Source organism: Gymnogyps californianus, chromosome 1 (genome assembly GCF_018139145.2).
Source record: "Gymnogyps californianus isolate 813 chromosome 1, ASM1813914v2, whole genome shotgun sequence".
Lineage (NCBI taxonomy): Eukaryota > Metazoa > Chordata > Aves > Accipitriformes > Cathartidae > Gymnogyps > Gymnogyps californianus.
In genome coordinates this window covers 187166696-187187490 of record NC_059471.1, presented here as the reverse complement: position 1 = coordinate 187187490, position 20795 = coordinate 187166696, and the positions used below count along the sequence as shown (strand labels likewise).

General features: G+C 40.6%; 1 protein-coding gene across 3 annotated transcripts in view; it reads left to right on the top strand.

The window, feature by feature from the left end:
• The first annotated feature begins 5921 nt into the window (after window positions 1-5921).
• Window positions 5922-20795, top strand: part of PNPLA8 (patatin like phospholipase domain containing 8) — a 42408-nt gene continuing 27534 nt past the window's right edge. For 2 of the 3 annotated variants that reach the window (XM_050902140.1, XM_050902159.1), the window contains exons 1-6: window positions 5922-5999; window positions 7156-8372; window positions 9216-9365; window positions 10605-10756; window positions 12531-12625; window positions 17982-18153. In XM_050902140.1, the coding sequence (XP_050758097.1) occupies window positions 7248-8372; window positions 9216-9365; window positions 10605-10756; window positions 12531-12625; window positions 17982-18153 (1694 nt within the window). In that variant the 5' untranslated portion in view covers window positions 5922-5999; window positions 7156-7247. The remainder of the gene's footprint in view (window positions 6000-7155; window positions 8373-9215; window positions 9366-10604; window positions 10757-12530; window positions 12626-17981; window positions 18154-20795) is intronic. The other variant, XM_050902149.1, reaches the window with a different exon arrangement.

Below are 20795 nucleotides of genomic sequence, written 5' to 3'. Positions count from 1 at the left end.
GCATGCCACAGTCTGGTGTTTGCTCCTATATATACATTTTACACGAAAAGCTATTGCATAATGAGAATAATCTGAGGAACCGAGACCAGAAGCTATGGCCGTCTTTGTAGATGACTTCCTAACCACGAGGCAGGAAAGTCGTATTTACTTTTGCACTTACCGTTCTGTTCCAGGACACTTACTTTTCTCATTTGGAACAACCCCAACAGGAAAAACAGCATGGGAATAACTTGGGTCTTTTCTGATTATAATTGATACGGCTGCCGGCACTACCCAGTGCGGCGCTGAAGATAGCCAGACTGGCTTGGAGTCTGTGCAGCCACAGTAGCAGCACAGAGAGGAAAAGATCAGGTGGGATTTGGTGGGATCTGTTATGGTTCTAGTACTGTATATGCACATCATGGTTTAATAGCAATGAAGTCTGTGCTGGTTATCAGTCCCATAAATGCACTACACATCTATACATAATAGGCAATGTAAAACAGGTTTTTGTACAGCAATCCCAGACTGTCTTGTTAACTAACAGCACCTTGTGCATGCACAGAGAGCAACTGCTTCATCCACGGTGCAGACAGTAGCTCAAATCCTGCAAGCAGTCCCATTAGTGTGGTGCTACAGCTAGATGAACTGACATTTTAATGTGTGATTCAGTGTGGATGTACCTTTGGGGATTCTGACCCTCCTGCTATGCTTCTTTTGGAAGATGTATCTGGGAGAGGAATGCGGTAACAACCCAAAATATTCACTGGCTGCTAGGTGAACTGATTACATAATATTTAGTACAACAATTTCTAATATTCTATGAAAATTAGTTGCCTCCTTAGCAAATGTGTTACTTGCACATTATTTTCTAAGATTCAATGACAATAAGGAGCAAAGCAGCCTCATTACTTTAGGTAACTGATGTAAGACAAAGACACTAAGCAGTTGCAATATAAGTCTTATATCGCCTGCTTTTTGGACTTACAGAAGGCAATTTCACAACCATGCGACTACCTGGCAAGGACAGTTTTCTCTGAGCGTTTCTCTTCCATTTGAGTTGTTTGAGCCTTTCTAAGGCTTCAAGAATTTTTAGTTCTTCTTTGACAACAGCAAAATATTGAAGGGAAGTAACAGAGATAAACAAGCAGTAAGAAAATAATGTAGAAATGTTCCACTTGATTATTTGCAGTATTTGTGCCAACAACTGCAGCCAAATGAAAGGCTGCAGAAAGTATCCATGCTATCATAAGCATGGTATTTTGTGTCTGTGTCCAACGGTCTTCATTCTTCTTATTTTGAGAACTTTCAGTGAATGTTCATTCAAGTTGCAAATTAATTTTTCAATATTCCATCTCTGAAAACAAGGAAATGTTTTCCCATTTTTGTCTGCCATCTAGTGTTAAGAGGCAGGATACCTGTGTTCTGCATTTACAAAGCTTACAATACTTGGGAGCACTACACAGTTTCTGCCTATGTCATACTATGTTGATGAAAATAGAAAACAGCGTTTTCCCTAAGGCTTAATTGAAGATGTTAGATTTAAGCAATTATCTCAGATACCATTATTAGCAGAATACTACCCTGCTAATGTATGTTAATTTCTCATAGTGCTTTGAAATACTTGGGGTTTTTTAATTTGTTTGAGTCTCTTAGGTGACAGTGCTGTGTTTCCAGGATACCATCCATAATCAATATGGCAAGTCAAAGTAAAAACCCTGCCTGTATACACTCAAATGCTATTCATATAATACCTTTGTGTCAAATGTACAGTGAAAGTACATGCAAAACTATTTTCTCAGAATTAATATCTCACGCCTGGAAGTTGTTCTACTCAGATTTAATTCATCTAAGCTGAAGTCACTGAACCCTGCAACTGGAATAGCAATGAAGAGTAAGACTTAATTTTGTAAGGAGTTCCAGAATTAATTAATTTCAGTGTCTTTGTGCCACCTTTTATAGTGAAGGAGAGTGTAAGAAAACAGAAAACTTTCATATTTCATAGATCAAGAGAGAGAACCCTAGAAACAATTATTTCTGGTAAATATCCAATTTTTATCAAACTGCCTCATAATGCGTTATGACTTTCTCTCCAAGTAGCAGTCCAAGACAATGTACAGATGTGAGTGTTAGAAATAATTTAGAAGTATAGCATACGTGTAAATGAACACAGTTAACTCACTTGTAGTATGGACATCACAATACTTTGGCTATAACATGAGAAAAGTCACATACACCAAAGAACTCTCCTTCATTAAAGTACAAAGATTTACCACAATTTTTGATCTGTACTTTGATTTACAAAAGTTTGCATCTTACCTACAAAAACATGTATGAACATGTACATTGAGAAAACGTTTTGAAGGCCTTTGATTTTTTAAATTAAGTTACAGGGATAGCACTCATTAAAATCAAACTACTTTCAGTGTTGTCCTAAACTGGAAACTATCACGTTTAAGGGACCACTCTGACAGAGCTCGAGTGCTGGGTATGCAACCTAATAGAGATCAGCAAAAACCCATCGATAATCACAACAAATTCTTGCTTGAGACTTCCCACGGAAAGTATTGAAAGAAAAGTATTTTTAAAACAGTCAATATACATCCTATTAAATTAAAATATATTTCAAAATGTGATAAATGGGATCATTTCCATACTATGTGAAAACTACTGTAATTGGAGTTACCACCCTCTGAATACTGCAGGTGGATTCATCTATCTTATCTAAAAAGTAGGTGTTTTAGTCAAATGGGATGAATCAACTCACCTTTGACTATTAGGAGAGCTTACAAAATCAGCTTAGTTGAAGTGTCTATCTTTTAAATAAATAAATTTGAGATCATTTCTTCTTAATGTCATGAACTCTGTAAAGAGAAGGCTAAATTGGCAAAATGTTTGAGAAGGTGTGGATCCAGAATTTGTGCCTGGGAATACATAAATTTATCTTTTTTCATCCAGTGTTTTTTAGTTCTTTCAGAGAGTTGTGCGGTTGTTTTGAGAAGCTGATGAAGCATGGGCCACTGAACATGTCAGATCAGACAGGTCTGTTCATCCTCAGGGAGAGCCATATGGCAAGAACGCATGGGTTTGTGACTAGACCTGAAATGTGAAATCCTTGAATCTTTTCCTTAGCAAACGTATGAATCGACATACCATTGTACATATCCCAGTGGTGAGATGAACGCCTGAGCAGGCACAGAAGAGAATTTTACAATGAGATTATGGGAGAAAGTGTGACTGCTTAGGAAGGAGCTATGTGCAGCCAGAAGAGGTCAGTTGCCACCTACCTCCAATACCTTACTTGCCAGTCAAAGGGAGGCAGGATGTGCTCTGGCAGCATGAAGCTTAACACGGCCGAACCTCCTTCTTACTGAAGTTGTAGGTCTTGTTTTGCCTAACCCTTTGTTGTCCTAAGAATGCAAGTTAGCCTGTTTAAAGCCAGCTCAGACTGTGGCTTCAGATCGGACACTGCTTCTTAAGTCATCTGATGAGGTCCAATTCAGTTCACCACGTTGGCAAGCAAACAGGAGTCCTGGGGCTTGCATGAGGGCAGACACCGCTGGGGAAGCTGCTCAAGATAACACTGCTACCACAGTCTAAAATGTTATCAGTACGGTGTTGCTTTCATAACAGTAAGTGGCCTTTACATGAAGAAGGTCATACAACAACGGGCAGCAAAACCTCCCTGCTTAGCTACATCTGACAACGTTTTGGTAGCACGGGGACTACAGGGGTGGCTTCTGTAGGAAGACACCAGAAGCTGCCTCTATGTTGGAAGGAGCTGGTTCCAACCTGCTCCAAGGTGAACCTGCTGCTGGCCAAAGCTGAGCCCATCAGTGATGGTGGTAGTGTCCCTGTGATAACATTTATAAGAAAGGGTAAAAACTGCTGTGCAACAGCAGCTGGGAGAGAGATGTGAGAATATGTGAGAGAAACAACCCTGCAGACACCAAGGTCAGTGAAGAAGGAGGGGGAGGAGGTGCTCCAGGTGCCAGAGCAGAGATTCCCCTACAGCCCGTGGTGAAGACCATGGTGAGGCAGGCTGTCCCCCTGCAGCTCATGGAGGTCCACGGTGGAGCAGATATCCACCTGCAGCCTGTGGAGGACCCCACGTCGGAGCAGGTGGATGCCCAAAGGAGGCTGTGGTCCCGTGGGAAGCCTGCGCTGGAGCAGGCTCCTGGCAGGAGCTGTGGACCCATGGAGAGAGGAGCCCACGCTGGAGCAGGTTTGCTGGCAGGACTTGTGACCCCATGGGGGACCCGTGCTGGAGCAGTCTGTTCCTGAAGGACTGCACCCTGTGGAAAGGACCCACGCTGGAGCAGTTCATGAAGAACTGCAGCCTGTGGGAAGGACTCACGTTGGAGAAGTTTGTGGAGGACTGTCTCCCGTGGGAGGGACCCCACGCTGGAGCCGGGGAAGAGTGTGAGGAGTCCTCCCCCTGAGGAGGAAGGAGCGGCAGAGACAATGTGTGATGAACTGACTGCAACCCCATTCCCCATCCCCCAGTGACACTCAGGGGGAGGAGGTAGAGAAAACTGGGAGTAAAGTTGAGCCCGGGAAGGAGGGGTGGGAGGAAAAGGTGTTTTTAGATTTAGTTTTTATTTCTCACTATCCTACTCTGTTATTAATTAGCAATAAATTTTAATTTCCCTAAGTTGAGTCTGTTTTGCCTGTGACAGTAATTGCTAAGTGATCTCCCTGCCCTTATCTCAGTCCTGCTGATGGAGGGGAGCAATAGAGTGGCTTTGGTGGGCACTTGGCAACCAGCCAGCATCAACCCACCGCATTGACAGGAGGCAAAAAAGGAACTACAAATTATTCAGTTAATATTCATAAAATATTCAAGAGCCAAAAAATGTCTTGCATTGGGAGATGTAGAAAGTTCAATCTGTTCAATTTATAAAAAATACGTGGTAATAGTTACAAACACACAATGGACATAAAATTCTCCTTTGGGGAAGAAAATACCAGGTGAGAAAATCAATTTTACTTTTTAATTTGTGAGAAACAGCAGAAGCAGGTGACTGGAATCCGAAACTACAAACGAAACATTATCCTCCTAACGTTCAAGGCAAGGCGTTCACCACTCTACCGAGGCACGCAGCGCATGCATCGTCTTTTGCCATCATCACCGTCAGTCCACGCAACTTCATGAGAATTGTGTTTCAGACAGGCCGCGCAGGCGGGAAGCTCACAGGCCCGCTGCTACTCTTAAGTCTGGCTGGGTAATACCAAGGTGTGCCCTAACCCTGTCAGACCGACGAAAAACACGGTATTTGCGATCCTTGCCCAAGTATTAAGCAGGAAATGCGGGGGGACATGCCCGCGGCGCCCGCAGCGAGCGGCCAGGGAGGAGACCTCCCCCTCCTCACAGCTCCTTCGCTCCCAGCGCCTCCGGGGAGGGCGGGCGGCACCAAGAGCCCGGCGGCACCAAGGGCCCGGCGCCGCCGGCAGCGTCAGGCAGGACCCGCTCCGCGGTCACCGACCGCCCACAGCGGAGCAGCCGCTCCCACCTCCACCCCCGCCGCGCTGAGGCGAGGCGGGCCGCGCCCGGCCCGGCCCCGCCCCCCGCGTGCCGCTCCGCACGTCGCCGCCCCGCCCCCGCCGGCCGCGGCTCGCGCGCAGGCGCTGCAGCCGCCGCCGCCGCCACGGCCGTGACCTTGCCCCGCCTAGCTCCGCCCCACGGGCCGCCGCGCGAGGCGCGCCACCGCTCTGCGTCACACCGCCCGCCCCCCGCCGCTGCCCCCCGCCCCGCCCGCGGCGGCCGGTGAGGCGGCGCGCGTCTCAGCTGTTTCCGGCGTGCTGGGCGCGGCGCAGGCGCAAGTAGTGCGGCCCGGCTGGCTGCTCCGCGCCGCTGTCGTTGTTGTCGCCGCCGCCGCCGCCCTCCTGCCCGCTCCGCCGGGGTGGTACCGCGCGGGCCGCGGTCCCTGCGGCCGCCCTGCTCGTGAGGGCGGCAGGCCCTGCCTGGCGCTCGGCGGCGGCCTGGGGAGCGGGGGGAGGCGGGAGCCGTTGCCTAGCAGGTACCCGCCGCCGGCGGTGTGGGTCGCGTCGCCCCGGGGGGCGGTGGGGGGGGACGACGAACGGGGGACACGGGACGGTGAGCGCGTGCCAGGCACGCGGGGCTCGCGTGCGTGGCGCAGGGGTGGGTGTGGACGCATGACGTGGGGCCGCCGGCCAGGGCCGGGGGCGGGGGGGGGACGGGACGGGAGTCGGCGCTTGTTTGCGCGGCCGCTCTCGAAATCGTTTCTGCGAAATGGCGCAAGGCAGAAACAGCACCCGCTCCCGCTCCCCCTCCCGGGAGAGGAGGCGCCCGTCTGCCTGATATAGCACCCCGCCCGCGGCCGTGGCCTGGAGCCCGGCTGCGCGGCGGCGTCGGTGACCCAGCAGGAGGGCTGGCAGGGGTGGGAGAGGCACAGCGTAGGGTCAGGCAGCCTCTGAGGAAACTGTAAGTAACGATGCTGCTGCCTGTGGCGGTATCGCCTCTCCTGTTACTTTGGCGTCGGCCTGCGCAGGTGTTAAGCCTGCCTGACCTCCTCTGGCATTTGTCACAGGAGCTAGAGAAGTCTGAGCTTGCCATTTAGGCAAATAATGGATTTGCTTCTGCGGTTTCAGTACAACTCTTGTACACTGTGTAAAACTCTGATCCACCCCAGAAACATCTGTCTTCGTAGAGTAAGGATTATATACTACCCTTAGCTCTTAGGGTAGGAACGTTTCGTTGAACTTGCAGCTTTATACTGAAGCTTTGGTCAAAGAATTGGTGTCCTTTCTCCCCGGGAGGAATTCTGCAAAGGGGTGGTATTATAATGACAGTTTCATTTGAAATTTGGTCTCTGCATAAGATAATTTGCTAAAGAGATAGAAATTTCTCTTTATTGGAAAGACCGGCAAGCAGTTTTCTGTATGTCACTAAATGCTTTTGACAAGTGTTGCATATTGCTCAAGATGGACTTAAACTGGCCTTTAAGGAATAACATGTTGAAATTGAAATGTTGGGATGACACTGCCAAATGTCCAGAGCAGTAGATATCCCCATGAGATTATCTGATTTGAATGTTTACTGAATTCTCTTTACTGAAAGAATAAATAAGCTGCATCTGCTTTAGGCAACTCTGTGTGTTTAGTTTAACTTGTTACTGGTTTTGGGTTTCCATTGTTGTTTTTTTTCTTTTTCAGATAACACCGTGATATGAGACTTATTTATTGAAATATATTTTCTGGAATGAAGTAGACGAGCATCGCAGAAAAGGTGTAATTATTTATAAGTAATGACAGTTCATTTATCTTTAGATGCATATTTGTTCTTTGTGTTTAACCCAAAAAGTCTTTGGTGGAAGCAAAGAAACAAATACCTCTATTTGTATGGACCTAAAGTCTGCTGGAGGATAAATCATGCCATTCACCCGAGAGTTTTTCATACAAGCGAGCCTCAGTGTAAATGGGCCAGAAGCAGAACATTTTGGTATAACAAATACATTTACAGCCATGACTTTTTATACTACAGAATTTCTAAACTTTTAACTTCTTCTTCCAAAGGGCTTACGAAAGTGAACAATCGCATGTCACGAATTAAGAATACTATAGAATCTGTTTCAAAGGCAGTGTCTGGCACTCACAGTGAACTGGTTTCACGGATAGCTCGATTAAAGTCACACTCAGGTACTCCGGGAAAAGCAAATAAAAGTAATGCAGATGCAAATAACATCAATGCAAATCTGGAAAATGATAAACAAGTCACAGATGCCAGAACTCAGGAGGATTGCAACAGAGGCCCATCTGCAAAGAAATCCACTTGTGCAAATGAAAACTTGGAGGCCATGTTAGTAAGCTCAAGTGGCACTAATCAAGATACTCCAGAAGGGTCAGCATCTACGAAAACCCACCTTTTTCATATAAGCTACTTTTCTACAGATTTTGGAGAGACGTACAACTTCGTAGCTGATCATATCAACTGGTACTTTAATAATAATTCAGTTATGGATCAAGAGAAAAAAAGGAATGCTTTATTACAGGACTCTAAAAGTGAAGAGAGGAGTAAGCTTGATTCATCAGAAAATACTGTAATGAGTGAAGAAAAGACAGTGGATTCAGCAGCTACTTCAGCTTCTGAAGCAGAGACTCTGGGTGCTGAAAAGACAAATACTGCTCTTCCAGTTTCCACTAAAAAAAGTATTGCAAACTTTCTTTCCTATCCCAGTAACAGTGTACAAGCTTTTGTAGACAGTTACATTGGTGGGTTGGTTCCCAAGTTAAGATCCGATACAAAAGTTGTTTCACAAGAAAAGAGTAAACAGCCAGAACAAGAAGTGTCTGAGAAGGATGAGGAGGACAAAGCAAAAGAGGCTAAGACTGCAGAAGAGAGGGAAAAGCATCTGTCTCTTCAGAGAGAAAAGGCAAGTCCTTGTTTAGTGTTATTTCTTTATATATTATTTCTATGTATTTTTTGATACAAGTGTCTATATAGACTATACACGTGTATGTATCTATATGTAAACTTATATATACTTACATAAATAAGTATATACCTATGTATGTACTTATATGTAAGTACATATATATGTACACATACATTTATTTATATGTGTACATACATATAAGTACATATGTACCCATATAAATAAGTATTTATCTATATACACATATAAAATCTATGTAAACTTATATAATACTAAGTTATATGTAAGTTTACATATACATATATGTACTGATTTATAAGTACATATATGTATATATACATAAAAACGTGTTTATACTTTTTATATGATTACATATATGTATATGTAAGTTTATATATAGTGTATATATTTATATACACATATGTGTGTATAGTATATACATATATTTAGTTCATATATATGTAGAGAGAGGACATAGATAGAGATAGATCTAGTTGCCTTTTTTGTTTGTTTTTGCAGTTATAGTAATCTTACGCTCCTTAATGGTCCACATACTGTGATTTCAGAGTTGCCCTGAAAATACATCTGAGTACATGCTGACACGTTTGTTTGGTGTATTGTTGCTGTGAGCCGCCTTTATTTATTTTTCTAGTAAACAAAGAATCAAAAGGTTGGCTGTTTAAGCAATGCTTACTTGGAGGCTGTAGCAGATCTCTAGTACAACATGCTGTCCATTACTTCTGAGAAATCTTAAAATAACAGTTTGGAATTAGTCTTGACAATTTTTACACATTTCTTAGAGTAGTTTTATATTATTTGTATAACTTCATCTCTTTTTAGATTATTGCAAGAGTGAGTATTGATAACAGGACTCGAGCTTTAGTTCAAGCCCTACGAAGATCCTCTAATCGAAGAGTCTGTATCAGCAGGGTTGAAGAACTGACCTATCATCTTCTAGAATTTCCAGAGAGCAGAGGAGTTGCAATTAAGGTGCAAATAGTCTTTATGCTTAGACAAAAAATAAATATCTGACAGATGATTGACATAGAATAATATAAAACTTTCTTCTGTGCTTTTGTGGGCTAGTCATATTTTCTATTTGTAAAGATTACAATGTGAATGTCTCTTTTGATAGCTATTTTTTTAGCTGGTTCAAGCAGATTCATATACAGACTATCAGTAGTTTAGCTAAAGGCTCTTAAGATTGCAATGTTTAATTTAGAAGCACACAGCTTGTCATGTGGATAGATAGTATAGCTTGTTCTAGTGGTAGACGAAGGTTGCACACTGTGTTCTCTGTCGCAATTGACCAGATGGGAATGTACGGTACAGTTGATCTGCATACGCACAACAGTTTTTATGCTTGTTTGCATGCTTCCTTCGAAGAGAGGTGACAAGAGTGGAGTCTAACCATCAAATAAGTTCATGTAATCTAGTCCTACTCATTCTCTTTCCTGCAGTGAGAGGACAGGAGGTGGGTGGTAGACTATTCTAGCAGTACTAGCCAAATCACAGCATTTGTCAGTCTCATGCCTTTTTCCACAAGATGTGACAGATGTGTGACATAGATTGTAGAATTGCTGGAAAAGACATCTTTGGGAATGGAGTGCAAGCCAGATGAATCATCTGGGCAGGGTACAGGTTGGGCATCCATGTGAATAGATGTGAATTACTTTTTTATGAAAGAGCACATTCACTACTCCCATTTTTATTATAATACTCTATATCTTGTGATAATAATTGTACATTTAAAAATTCCTCAGTGTGAGGAAGAATTTTAATTTTTGTTTTGTTTTAATATTAGTGTACTTGGAAGGCATTTCCTGTTTTGAAGCAGTGTGATACTTACTCAGCAAAATCTGGGCTTTTAGCTATGCTTGGTGTGCTCCATACTTGAGTTTGTATTTGGCCAATGTGACATTGAAGTCAATAAGACCAAACTGCTGGTAAATATAGCTTTTCTAGCTATTTGAAAGATTTACATTTGACCTTGATTGTTTAATTCTGTTAGGTAGTTACTTTAGCAATGAGGCGTGTACAACATAATATTGTAGTCCTTTCTTTCCCTTGTTAGAAAGAGAGATGGATAAATAGAGATTTAAAGAAGTTTTCCTCTGAGTTTAACTAATATATTACTTTTATACTTAAATGCCAAACTGGTAATTTAAGCATGGATTCTTTTGGTATAAACATATAGTTAGAATGAAATATCTTTGTATTTATCAATAGGAAAAATTAATCCCATGCCTACTACGACTGAGGCAGGCAGATGACGAAAGTCTTCAGGCTGCTGTTAGAGAGACTTTAGCTATAATTGGATATACAGACCCTGTGAAAGGCTGGGGAATTCGAGTCCTCGCTATTGATGGAGGAGGAACAAGGTAAAACCTCTGGGTTTTTGTATACTTGTAGCCTTTTTCATACTGTAACTGGAAATAAAATGTCAGTTTCTCTTTGATAAGTTTGTGCCCAAAGATGCAATTTATGATTTGCAGTTCTGTTACTTTTGACTATCCAAGTGATGGGTATTATTTTTGTATGCATTTGTGCTTAAATTTCGATGCATTAGTAGTCCTGTGACACTAAAATTACTTACCTGTTTAAAGTTGGGTACACACTTAAGTGCTTGGGTTCGCTCTTTCTCCTTTTGGAAGTAAATTAAATGGTTATTAGAGCTAGTCTGCTCACAAGTCTAATCTCAGAAATACAAAATTGGTGTGAAATGCTGGAAGTAGTTTATACTGTTATGATTGTGTTGTCTTGTACTTTTCTGGAGGGTGACCTGCCTTAGGAGGGCGGGTCTCATGTGAAAGAATGAATAGGCTAGTGGTGAAAACTATTCTATCCATGCTGTTGATTTGTATTTCTTCTACAACTGATGCTTTTTTTTTCTTTAATTTATGCACCACATGGTCTTAAAGGTTACGTGTGCTCTAGTTCTGCATGAATTTATGCACCTACCACAATTTGCAAAGAGTAGTAGCAGAAGCTTGTTCATTAAATTTGAAGTCTGATGTTTACTAAAAGCTGTGTTTTCAGGCATATTTGAAGAAATCTTGTTTGCAAATATTTACCGATTCACAAATCTTTATTGGTAGAAAGTGGAGTATGAAGTCTTTGCAGAAATACAGTTTCATGAACTTTTTGTTTCCCCATAGTATTTCTTTACTTGCATCAAAATCAGTTGTCTTCAATAAGGAGTAAGTATATGTCACAACTTCAACATTTGTGTTTCCAAAAGTTCATGGTAAACCATAAAGATTTTACAAAGTAGAAGGATGCTTCACAGATAATGGCATGATGCCTGTATGTATGAATAAAGTGTGTTAATTTTTCTGTTAGATTTCTAGGGGAGTGACAGTATAAGACACCTTATCTGTAGAAAGCGGTATCTACATCTATAACACTGAATGAAACAAGTCCAGAGAATGAGCCTGAGTACTGACTACTGGCTGTTGTGCCACTTAATTGGTGGTGTTCAGCTGGTTATAGCTTTGGACTGGGTTGACTACTGCTTTTCAGCACAAGGCAGGACAGATTTGGGGGCAGCATTCAGGAGGTGCCATTCTCAGCAGAATGTGTTGGCAAGATGGTACTTGGTTTGATGCTCCTTTTGCCATACACAGTTCTCTAGCCTAGCAGAGTTGGCACCTCTGCATGCCAGATACTCTGTTTAATGCTATAGAAGCACAAGTCTGATGGTCTGGAATGCATCTCCCATTATTTCAGACACATTGAATTGAGGCAAAACAAGCACAGACAGAAAAATACTATGCCACAAGGGGCATTATATAGCCCTGTTAAGACCAAACTTTAAGTGCTGTGTGGTGTGGATGCAGCTAAAATCTATCCTGAGTCTATATCCACAGAAGATGATCATCGCTGAGCCTTTGCTACAAAACAGTATGGCTACAAAACAATATGGCTGTAGCTGTTGAGTACTATTTTTGGTATGCCTGAGTGTGTCATTTATATTTAGTACTCATCATTCCATTTTAGTTGTGTTCTGTTACTCTTTCATTCCCTGAAATATTCAGGATTCTTACTGTTATAGTTATTCAGTTATAATTAGTTACAATTAAGCAAAGGTGGGCTTTATTAGAGCTATGTAAGATAAAACTATCATTGTATGTGAAGGGGATTTTTGTGTTTCAGGGGTTTAGTTGCACTTCAGACTCTACGGAAACTAGAAGAACTAACTGGAAAGCCGGTTCATCAACTTTTTGACTACATTTGTGGTGTAAGCACAGGTAATTGTTAAGCCACAAGTTGGAATTTTGCTATCAATATAGTAAAAGAACATCTGAGAATAAACGTAGATTTTGCAGAACTTGCCAGTTTCTGACTTTGAACGTGAGCTGGGAAAGTACAGGTGTGATTTCTAAAGTCTTTCTTTTTTCTTCTGAATAAGAACTTTGAGTGATTCGTGATACACTTGTAACTTCAAACTGATTTGTCATTTTTTTCAATGAATGTGAAACCCTCGTTTTGCACACAGATACAAATATCTTAGAAGTTTATGGGGCTTTACAGACAACTAAGGTAATGTCCCTCAGGGACTGATACTGGGCCAATAGTGTTTCCTGTCTTTACTAATGACCTGCACAACGGGACAGAGTGTGCCTGTAGCAAGATCTTGGATGATCTAAATTAGAGGAAGTGGTCAGTACAGTGATGCCCTCTGTTCAGATTGGCCTGTAGAGGCTGGAGAAATGGCTTGACAGGAACCACATAAGGTTCAATAAAGCCAAGTACGAAGCCCTCCATCTGAGGTGGGCTGACTGGCTAGAAACCAGCTTTGCAGAAAAAGACCTGGTCTTGTTGGAACGAGTTGAACATGAATCATCAGTGTACCCTTGCAGCAAAGAAAGCTGACCACATACTAGCTGGTATGCACAAGAACATACCCAACAGATTAAGGGTCTCTGGCTACTGTATGTCTAGTTTTGGGGTCTTCAGTAAACCCTTAATCTGTGGGGTATGTTCTTGTACATACTGAGTGAGTCTGGCAGAGGGCCAAGTAGATGGTCAGGGGACTGGAGGTCATGACATATAGGGAGAGAGTGCAAAAACTGGGTTTATTCAGCCTTAAGAAGAGAAGGCTAAGGGAAGGCCTTATTGCTATTTCAACTAATGGGAGAATACAGAGAAGATGGAGCTAGACTCTTCTTGAAGGTGCACAGTGATAGGAGAAAAGCCAACAGACAAGTTGGAATATGGGAAGTTACAATTAGGTATAAGGAATCATGTTTTCCTTGCAAGGATGGTCAGACACTGGAAGGAGTTGCCTGCACAGGCTGTGGAGTCTCCATCCCTGGAGATACTCAAAACCCGGCTGAACAAGTCCTGAGTAACCTGTTCTAATTGAACCTGTTTGATCAGGAGGTTGGACTCGATGACCTCTAGAGGTCCCTCCCAGCCTTAATTACTCTTGTGACTCAATGGTAAGTTACTCCTCCCTAGGAAGTAGGAAACTCTAAAGCATAAGTTTCTTTTTAAAAGACAGTCTTTTCTTTTGGAAATGATGCTAGACCAGTAGCAGCATAATGCTGATTTCTAATATAAGAGGTATGCTGTAGTTCAATAGCTCAGTTTCCTTTAGAAACCCATATTCTTAAATTTTTTTTGCACTATACTTATCTTCTATACAGTTTGATTCAGAAATAACATTAAATGCAGATCACCTTGGTAGATACAATGTTCATGTTTCCAGAGATTTGCTTAATAGGCTGAAAATAGCAGAGAAGAGGAGAACGTTTACGTCTACTAGACAGAATTTGTTTGTAGGCGCAATATAGTTCCCTGCTTTACATTTTTAATAGTCTTTGAAAAAAAACCTTTCTTAGTTAATTTAGCAGTGAGTGGTTGTTTCTTTGGAAGATAGTTTCACTACAAAACACTTCTCTAATGTCTTCTTCAGTCATCATAAAGACATTTTATCTTTGATAGAGAGGCCTGATGTTCTTAATTCGATCCCACTACTCTGATTAGGACTAACTTTATTCTTAATTCTTCACCCAATTTTGGGTTTTGTAACTGCTAGTAAGTACTTCACATGTTCTTTTAAGCTTTGTTTACACTACCAGGCTTTTGTCTGCAGTAGTCCAGCTTGCAATAATAGGTGACAAGACATGGCTGGGAGAGGTTGTACATATCTGTCAGCATGTGCTAGCAGTGTACTTCACCATTTCACTTTGCATTGATGGTACGTATGCCAACAGGATTTGCAGAAGCCTGCAGCTGGATGAATTGTGGTTTACAAGAGTGATGTATTAAATGATAGGAAGGATTCCTCTTGTGCATTACAGTTCTTTTTTTCTTCTGTGTTTTTCATATCTCTTAAAGGCAAAACAGCTAAATGATATTGAGGTTTAGAAATAATCAGTTTGCTGTGAATTCAGCATCACAGAGTCTGTAGTTAGCTTCCCTGTACTTCACTGGTCGTCATAGAGTGTAAATGCAGGCAGTCGCAGAGAAAGATCACTGTAATGATGCCGTAAGGGCCCTGCGTACTTAGGTCACTTGCCTATTGCTGAGGATGATATCTGGGCATGGAAGCACCAGAAAATCTGCAAGCACGTGCAACACGGTGATGGCCACTGAACTTTTTTTATGGGCATCTAAGTTAATGTAAATTCTGTACTGAGTTTGTGCCTGTTCTGCAAAAATCCAAAGATGAAAACAGGGCAATTGAGAGGAGGAAGTGCTGTTGCCTCATGAACTGAGCTGCTAGGAATTCTGTAAGTGAGGGTGATTATCACTGTTCTCTAGAGTATGACATGCTTTCATAGATGCACAGAGCACTTAACCCATTGAGGACAACTTACCTGGAGGTATGCTGTGGATGTGGCTTGTATGTTCTTTTCACTGCTCGTGCAGTCTCCCAATATATCAAAGATACTTCTCAATAGTGGTGCACTTACAAACTGCTCCCTGTGACTGAATTATAACATCAAGAGTATGTGATCAGGCAAAGTGCATACTACTACATTTTCAAATGCGCTGGACTGCTCCAAGAATTTAAAAAATACACTTTTCCTAGATTTCTGTATTGAGCTAATAATTAGTGGCATTCAGATGCATCGTATGAGGGATTTGATCGTTGACATACTGTGATCAAAGATTCTCTAAGCATATTGTTTTCTAGTGCATTTTACTACAAAGACATCTGAATTGTACTGGTCTGTTTGATCATCAGTTTTGGATGTATGTGAAGTTTGCATAAGGACTTCACATAAGGATATTCTCCCAAGATATCCTCCCAAGTTGTTAAGAACAGCATAGGGCTAGTGCCCCCATGTATTCTCCCAGCCTTCAGTGATTTGCAGATGAGGAGCCTCCTTAAACAAAGCTGGCATCTCTCTGTGTTGATGATTTTTCTTGCCCATGATGTCTTTCCAGGTTTGAAATGCATTTTGAAAACCTTTCTGATGGAAGAAGTATTTTTTTCAGGAGAACTCATGAGTAAGTCAAGTCATGGTATTATAAAGCTGGAAGCATCCTTAGGAGGTTATCTCATTTCCCAAGGGAAGGATCAGCTGCATGTGTTTCAGTATTGATAATTTTCTGAGATTTTGAATCATGTCAGACCTCTTCAGAAAATCTGTGGTAGTGCTCCACTTTCTTTACATTTGGGGAAAAAAAAATCCAAGTGTCTAATGTGGATCTTCCTGTTGCAGTTCAAATTTGTTTCCTCTTGTCGTGACTCCCCAGGAACATGGATAACGGGTTCTTTCTTTTCTCTGTGCAGCAGCATTCTGTGCATTTAAAGGCTTTTTTCATAGCCTGTTTACTCAGGCTTTCTTTACAGACTGATTTCCTTGACCTGTGATTGTTTTCGCGGGGCTTTTTTCTGTGGTTTTTCTCTTTTTCAATTGGTCCACATCTTTTTTGAAGAATGTCATTCAGGTCCCAATACAGTACTTCAGCTGAAGTCTTACTAGTACTGAATAAGGAAGGAATACTTCTGTCTTTCAGGTTATATTCTTGCCTATCTTGTGTCTTATTAGCCAACTGCATCCCTGTGTTCTTCAAGATGTGCTCCTTAGCCTCCCAGGTTTTATTTAGGTTTTGTTTTTTTTTTTTTTCCTCTGAAGTGTTGGCTGTCAAGGCTGAGATGGTGGCTGGAGTGTAGGAGTCTGTGATACAGAGCAGGATGTGATGGAAATGTCAGAAACTTTTCACTGGACCATCTGATAGAGCCTGCACTCTATCTTTGATTTTGACCTTACTCTCCTCTGAGTGTCTTGTTACCATCCAGCAGGTTTCAGCAAAGCCCTTTAATGTGTACCTTGACTCTGATATTATCTACTGCCACTTGTGTGCTGATGTGGACTACAGTTTTTGGTGCTGTTTCTCAGGAGGTGAAGTGAAAATGAGTTTGCGTTTGGTGTGAATTTTGGCTCTTTGTCTTTCAAACTGTTCACCAAAATAGCAAATGCATGATATTGTAGAATGGGTGCTGGAGAGTTAAGAGGAAAAGAAGGTAGCAGAGGATTTGCATGACTCAGGAAAATGGTGTTTCTCTGCTGCTAGATGTTTAGCCTGTGTTGAACACAGGCATTTGGTGATTTGGCAGTTGAGTAAGTTTTTCTTGATGAAACTTTGATGTGTCAAGTAGGCCTAGGTTATATTAAGCATGTGTGCTACATTGTAAAAAATTGAGACTATCGAGCCACTGACACTTAGCTATCATGGTGGTGGGGTTTGTGAGAGCAAAAGAAGCTTAGAAGTCATGTTTCCTTTAAAGCCATCTGTAACTTTCTTTATGTAGTTCTTTCTGCATGTGTGTTTTACTCTATTTCAAGAATTTACTCCTCTTTAAATTAATTTTATTCAAACCTATTGCATTCATTTCCAAATTGGAAAAATCATGTGTCCTTGTTATTCCTAATGCTTAATTACATGTCCTCACAGCATTGCACAATTAGATTTAAAGGTTGTATATGTCCCTTTCAGTTTAATATATTTAAGAATTGTAGTGATGGATTAATTGTATTTTTCCACAGTCTTTTTAATGGTATTCTGCAACCATACTTTTTGGATGCTGCTGGTTTTGTTCCTACAAGGGTAGGTCGTAATTTTTTTAGGCACACACTAGATGGCAGTATGTATGAATGACTAATTATAAATGGTTGCAACCAAATGTATTCCAAACTAATCAAAACTCCCTTCTTTTTACAGAATTTTCCTAGATTTTTTTTCTTTACTGATTCAGAGTTTGCCAGATAGCAAGTAATGCTCCAATATATTTTTAATACCACAGCATAGATTTCTCTTACTCATTTCTTTTTCCAAATAAAGCAGTAGATTTAATTTGCTTTCTGCCAAGTACTTGTTTGCAGGGATGAAATCTGCAGAATGAAATAATGCCATTTTTCAACTCCTCATAGTTCTTTTTTTGGAAGTAGACTCTTCCTATCTTGTATATGTCCTTTGAAAACACAGTTGGTGACCTCTGAGCAGGAATTTAGTGATATAAATGTCAATTGAGCTTCCCTTTTCAAAATAGATATTCTGCTAACCTATGAACTACATTAAATGGTAATCCATCTTTATAATCTTAGTCCAGGCTATATTTTACTTCTCAAAATATTTCTTTTTCAGGAGCTATATTAGCTTTTATGTTGGGATTGTTCCATATCCCTCTGGATGATTGTGAAGAACTGTATCGCAAGTTAGGATCAGATGTTTTTAAGCAGAATGTCATTGTTGGAACAGTCAAAATGGGTTGGAGCCACGCCTTTTATGACAGTGATATCTGGGAAAAAATGCTCAAGTAAGTGAAAAAGATCATGTGAAAAATAATTAGTATAATGTCTGAGAGCCTTTGGTTTTGTTATTGTTTCACTGGTAAGCAAATTCTTAAAATAACTAGAAAGGATTAGCATATACTCTCATTCTTTTGAAATAGGTGTTTTCATATTTACTAAAACATTGAAAGCCTTTAATGTAATGATTTCTGTTTCTGGGGAATAAAGTAAGCTTTAGTGCACTGATTTCTGATTATATTCCTGTATGCTTGCCAGCTCTGCTTGATCCGACTCATTATAGATCTGCTACAAATTTTACTAGCCTCTTGCTGTGCCTTTTTTCTTGTAGGAGACATGGTGAGAAATGAAATAATGTGCTGTAGTAGGGATTTTTAATCTTAGCTGCTGTATTGAGGGGTTTTGCCCATTGCCCCTTTTGTTGAAAAGGGAAATGAGCTGTAAGGCTTGCAATGAAAAAATATCCGCTGTGTCAGAGTTGCCAATGAAATGGTATTTGTTCATAGATGTGTATACAAATGCATTAATGGCTATTCAGGAAAAGTCACTGGAAGAAATTATTATATTACAAGTTTTATTACTTAGTTTTATTCATCTATGTTTGTATTGATAGTTCCATTGTTAATAATTTTTAGCAAACTAATGTCATAGTTTCCCAAACAGTGTAAGCTGGCACTGCTACTGAAAGAACTGAAACAACCTTCTCTGAGAGCAAATGTAAAATGGTAAAAAGTTTCTTTGGATAAGTAATGACAAGTTCCTTTGGGAACACGATTAATATGTTTTATGGGATTAAAAGAGGTTTTTTTCTAGACATTATAGTGGGAATACCTGTGCTGCCTGAGTTTTAAGCATCTCACTTTTTTTGCTGAAGTGAAGAGAGAGGCTTCCAAGCTCTTCTTTTCTGTGCTCTTGCATATTTCTAGGAATCAATGTGTTTATCAAATGAATATCATGAGGTTTTTCTTCTCGGATATCTGGAGTTCCTCTTTTTTTAGAAGAAAGATTTTTCTCTGCCTTGCCTCTTTTCCTCATGTGAAAGTATTTTACGTGCCTTTAATTAAAATGCAGCTACATGTAACACATGAGGGAGGTAAAGCACTCTACTCCTGTGCAGTGGACAGAAGCCAGGCAATTATTATCCATAGATTAAATTAAAAATTAAATTTACTGATCAACAAATGACTTTTTGTTGACCTAATTCTGCAGTGTTGAAGGGAGATGCTATGCCTACACAACATTTTATTGAAATAGTAGGGATTCCTGCAGGCTTCCTTGTGGTGTGGAAGCCTAGAACTAAGAAGGGAATTGAAAGGTTATGTAGCATCTCTTTATGGCAATAAGAAGGTCAGGTCTAACTTTCAGTCATTGCACGGGAAAACTGCTTTATGTTTGTTTTAAATTTAAATGCCTTTCTTGTTCTGGGTGGGTTTTTGTTGTTTAAATGGTAGTAGACTTGTCAGCCTTGCTTGAAATAGACAGTATCAGTTTAAAATATACGGGCATGCAATATACATTTAGCCCTACCATGATATTGATGGTATTATTTTCTGTCAGAAAGTATTCTTGCTGAAAATAATTAAGCTAATGTTGCGTTAGGCTAATGTTGCATGCATTCATGAGGCATATTATAAATTCTATTTTAGAAAATGGCAACTAATTTTGGTTAACTAACTTTTTATTCCGAGTGCTGTACGGAATTGATTTTATGTCCTGCATATATGTTTATTTTAACTCTTCATATGCATTCCTTGAATTGCAATTTGAGGACTGGTTTTAATCAGTTACTTTTATTACTTTGTGCAGAAAATTATACTTACCGTACATCAGTCTATGTAATGTTATATTGAATTGCATTTGTAAGAAGAACCTGGCTTATCTTTCCAAGTTTTCTGTTTTCTTTAGACTGTTGTTTACATATATAATTTTCTTCTTTCATACTCTCTTGAGAAACTACTGGAGAAATTTGGTGAGCAGCTAGGGGTTTTCACAAGCTAACTAAAATCCCATACTGGGAATTTGTAATCTTGAGAAGCAATCAAGCACTGGATAGAGGGTAGGGTAAAAGTCACGTGTTCTCTGTTGGTAGGAAAATGGCTAATGCATGTATTTGGGATTACAAGTAATAATACTTCAAACCAGTATTTGTTACGCAAATTGAAGTATAAATTGAGACTGCTCTCCAGTGACTAGACAGGCAACACATTCTGTACCAGTTAGTCACTCCAGACATACTTATCAGTTTTTGCAGCATTATCAGTGAGATGTTCTGTATCCTTATGGAACATGCAATGAAAGTCTCTCCTGTAGGTTTGGTAAAGATGTCATAGTTTCCTGATACTTCTGTTGTTGTTAGAAGGGGATAAAAGTTACAATTTTGCCTTTCGAATTGAATGCTCTTTCTCCAGACTATTTGATTGCACCCTGGCTGTAGCCCATTAGAATGTTTCTTTAAGCATATGGTTGGCAATATGTTCTTCATAGCATTATTGAAATAAGTGTTGCAATATTAGGGACTCGAAGCAATGAAAGAGCAACATTTGTAAAGGAGACTTGTTGTTTAGGTAGGTCATGTCTAAAGGACATAGGTCACAGACAGACATGAACAAAGCAGATAAATGGAAAAATAGGATGGCAAATGAAATTATGT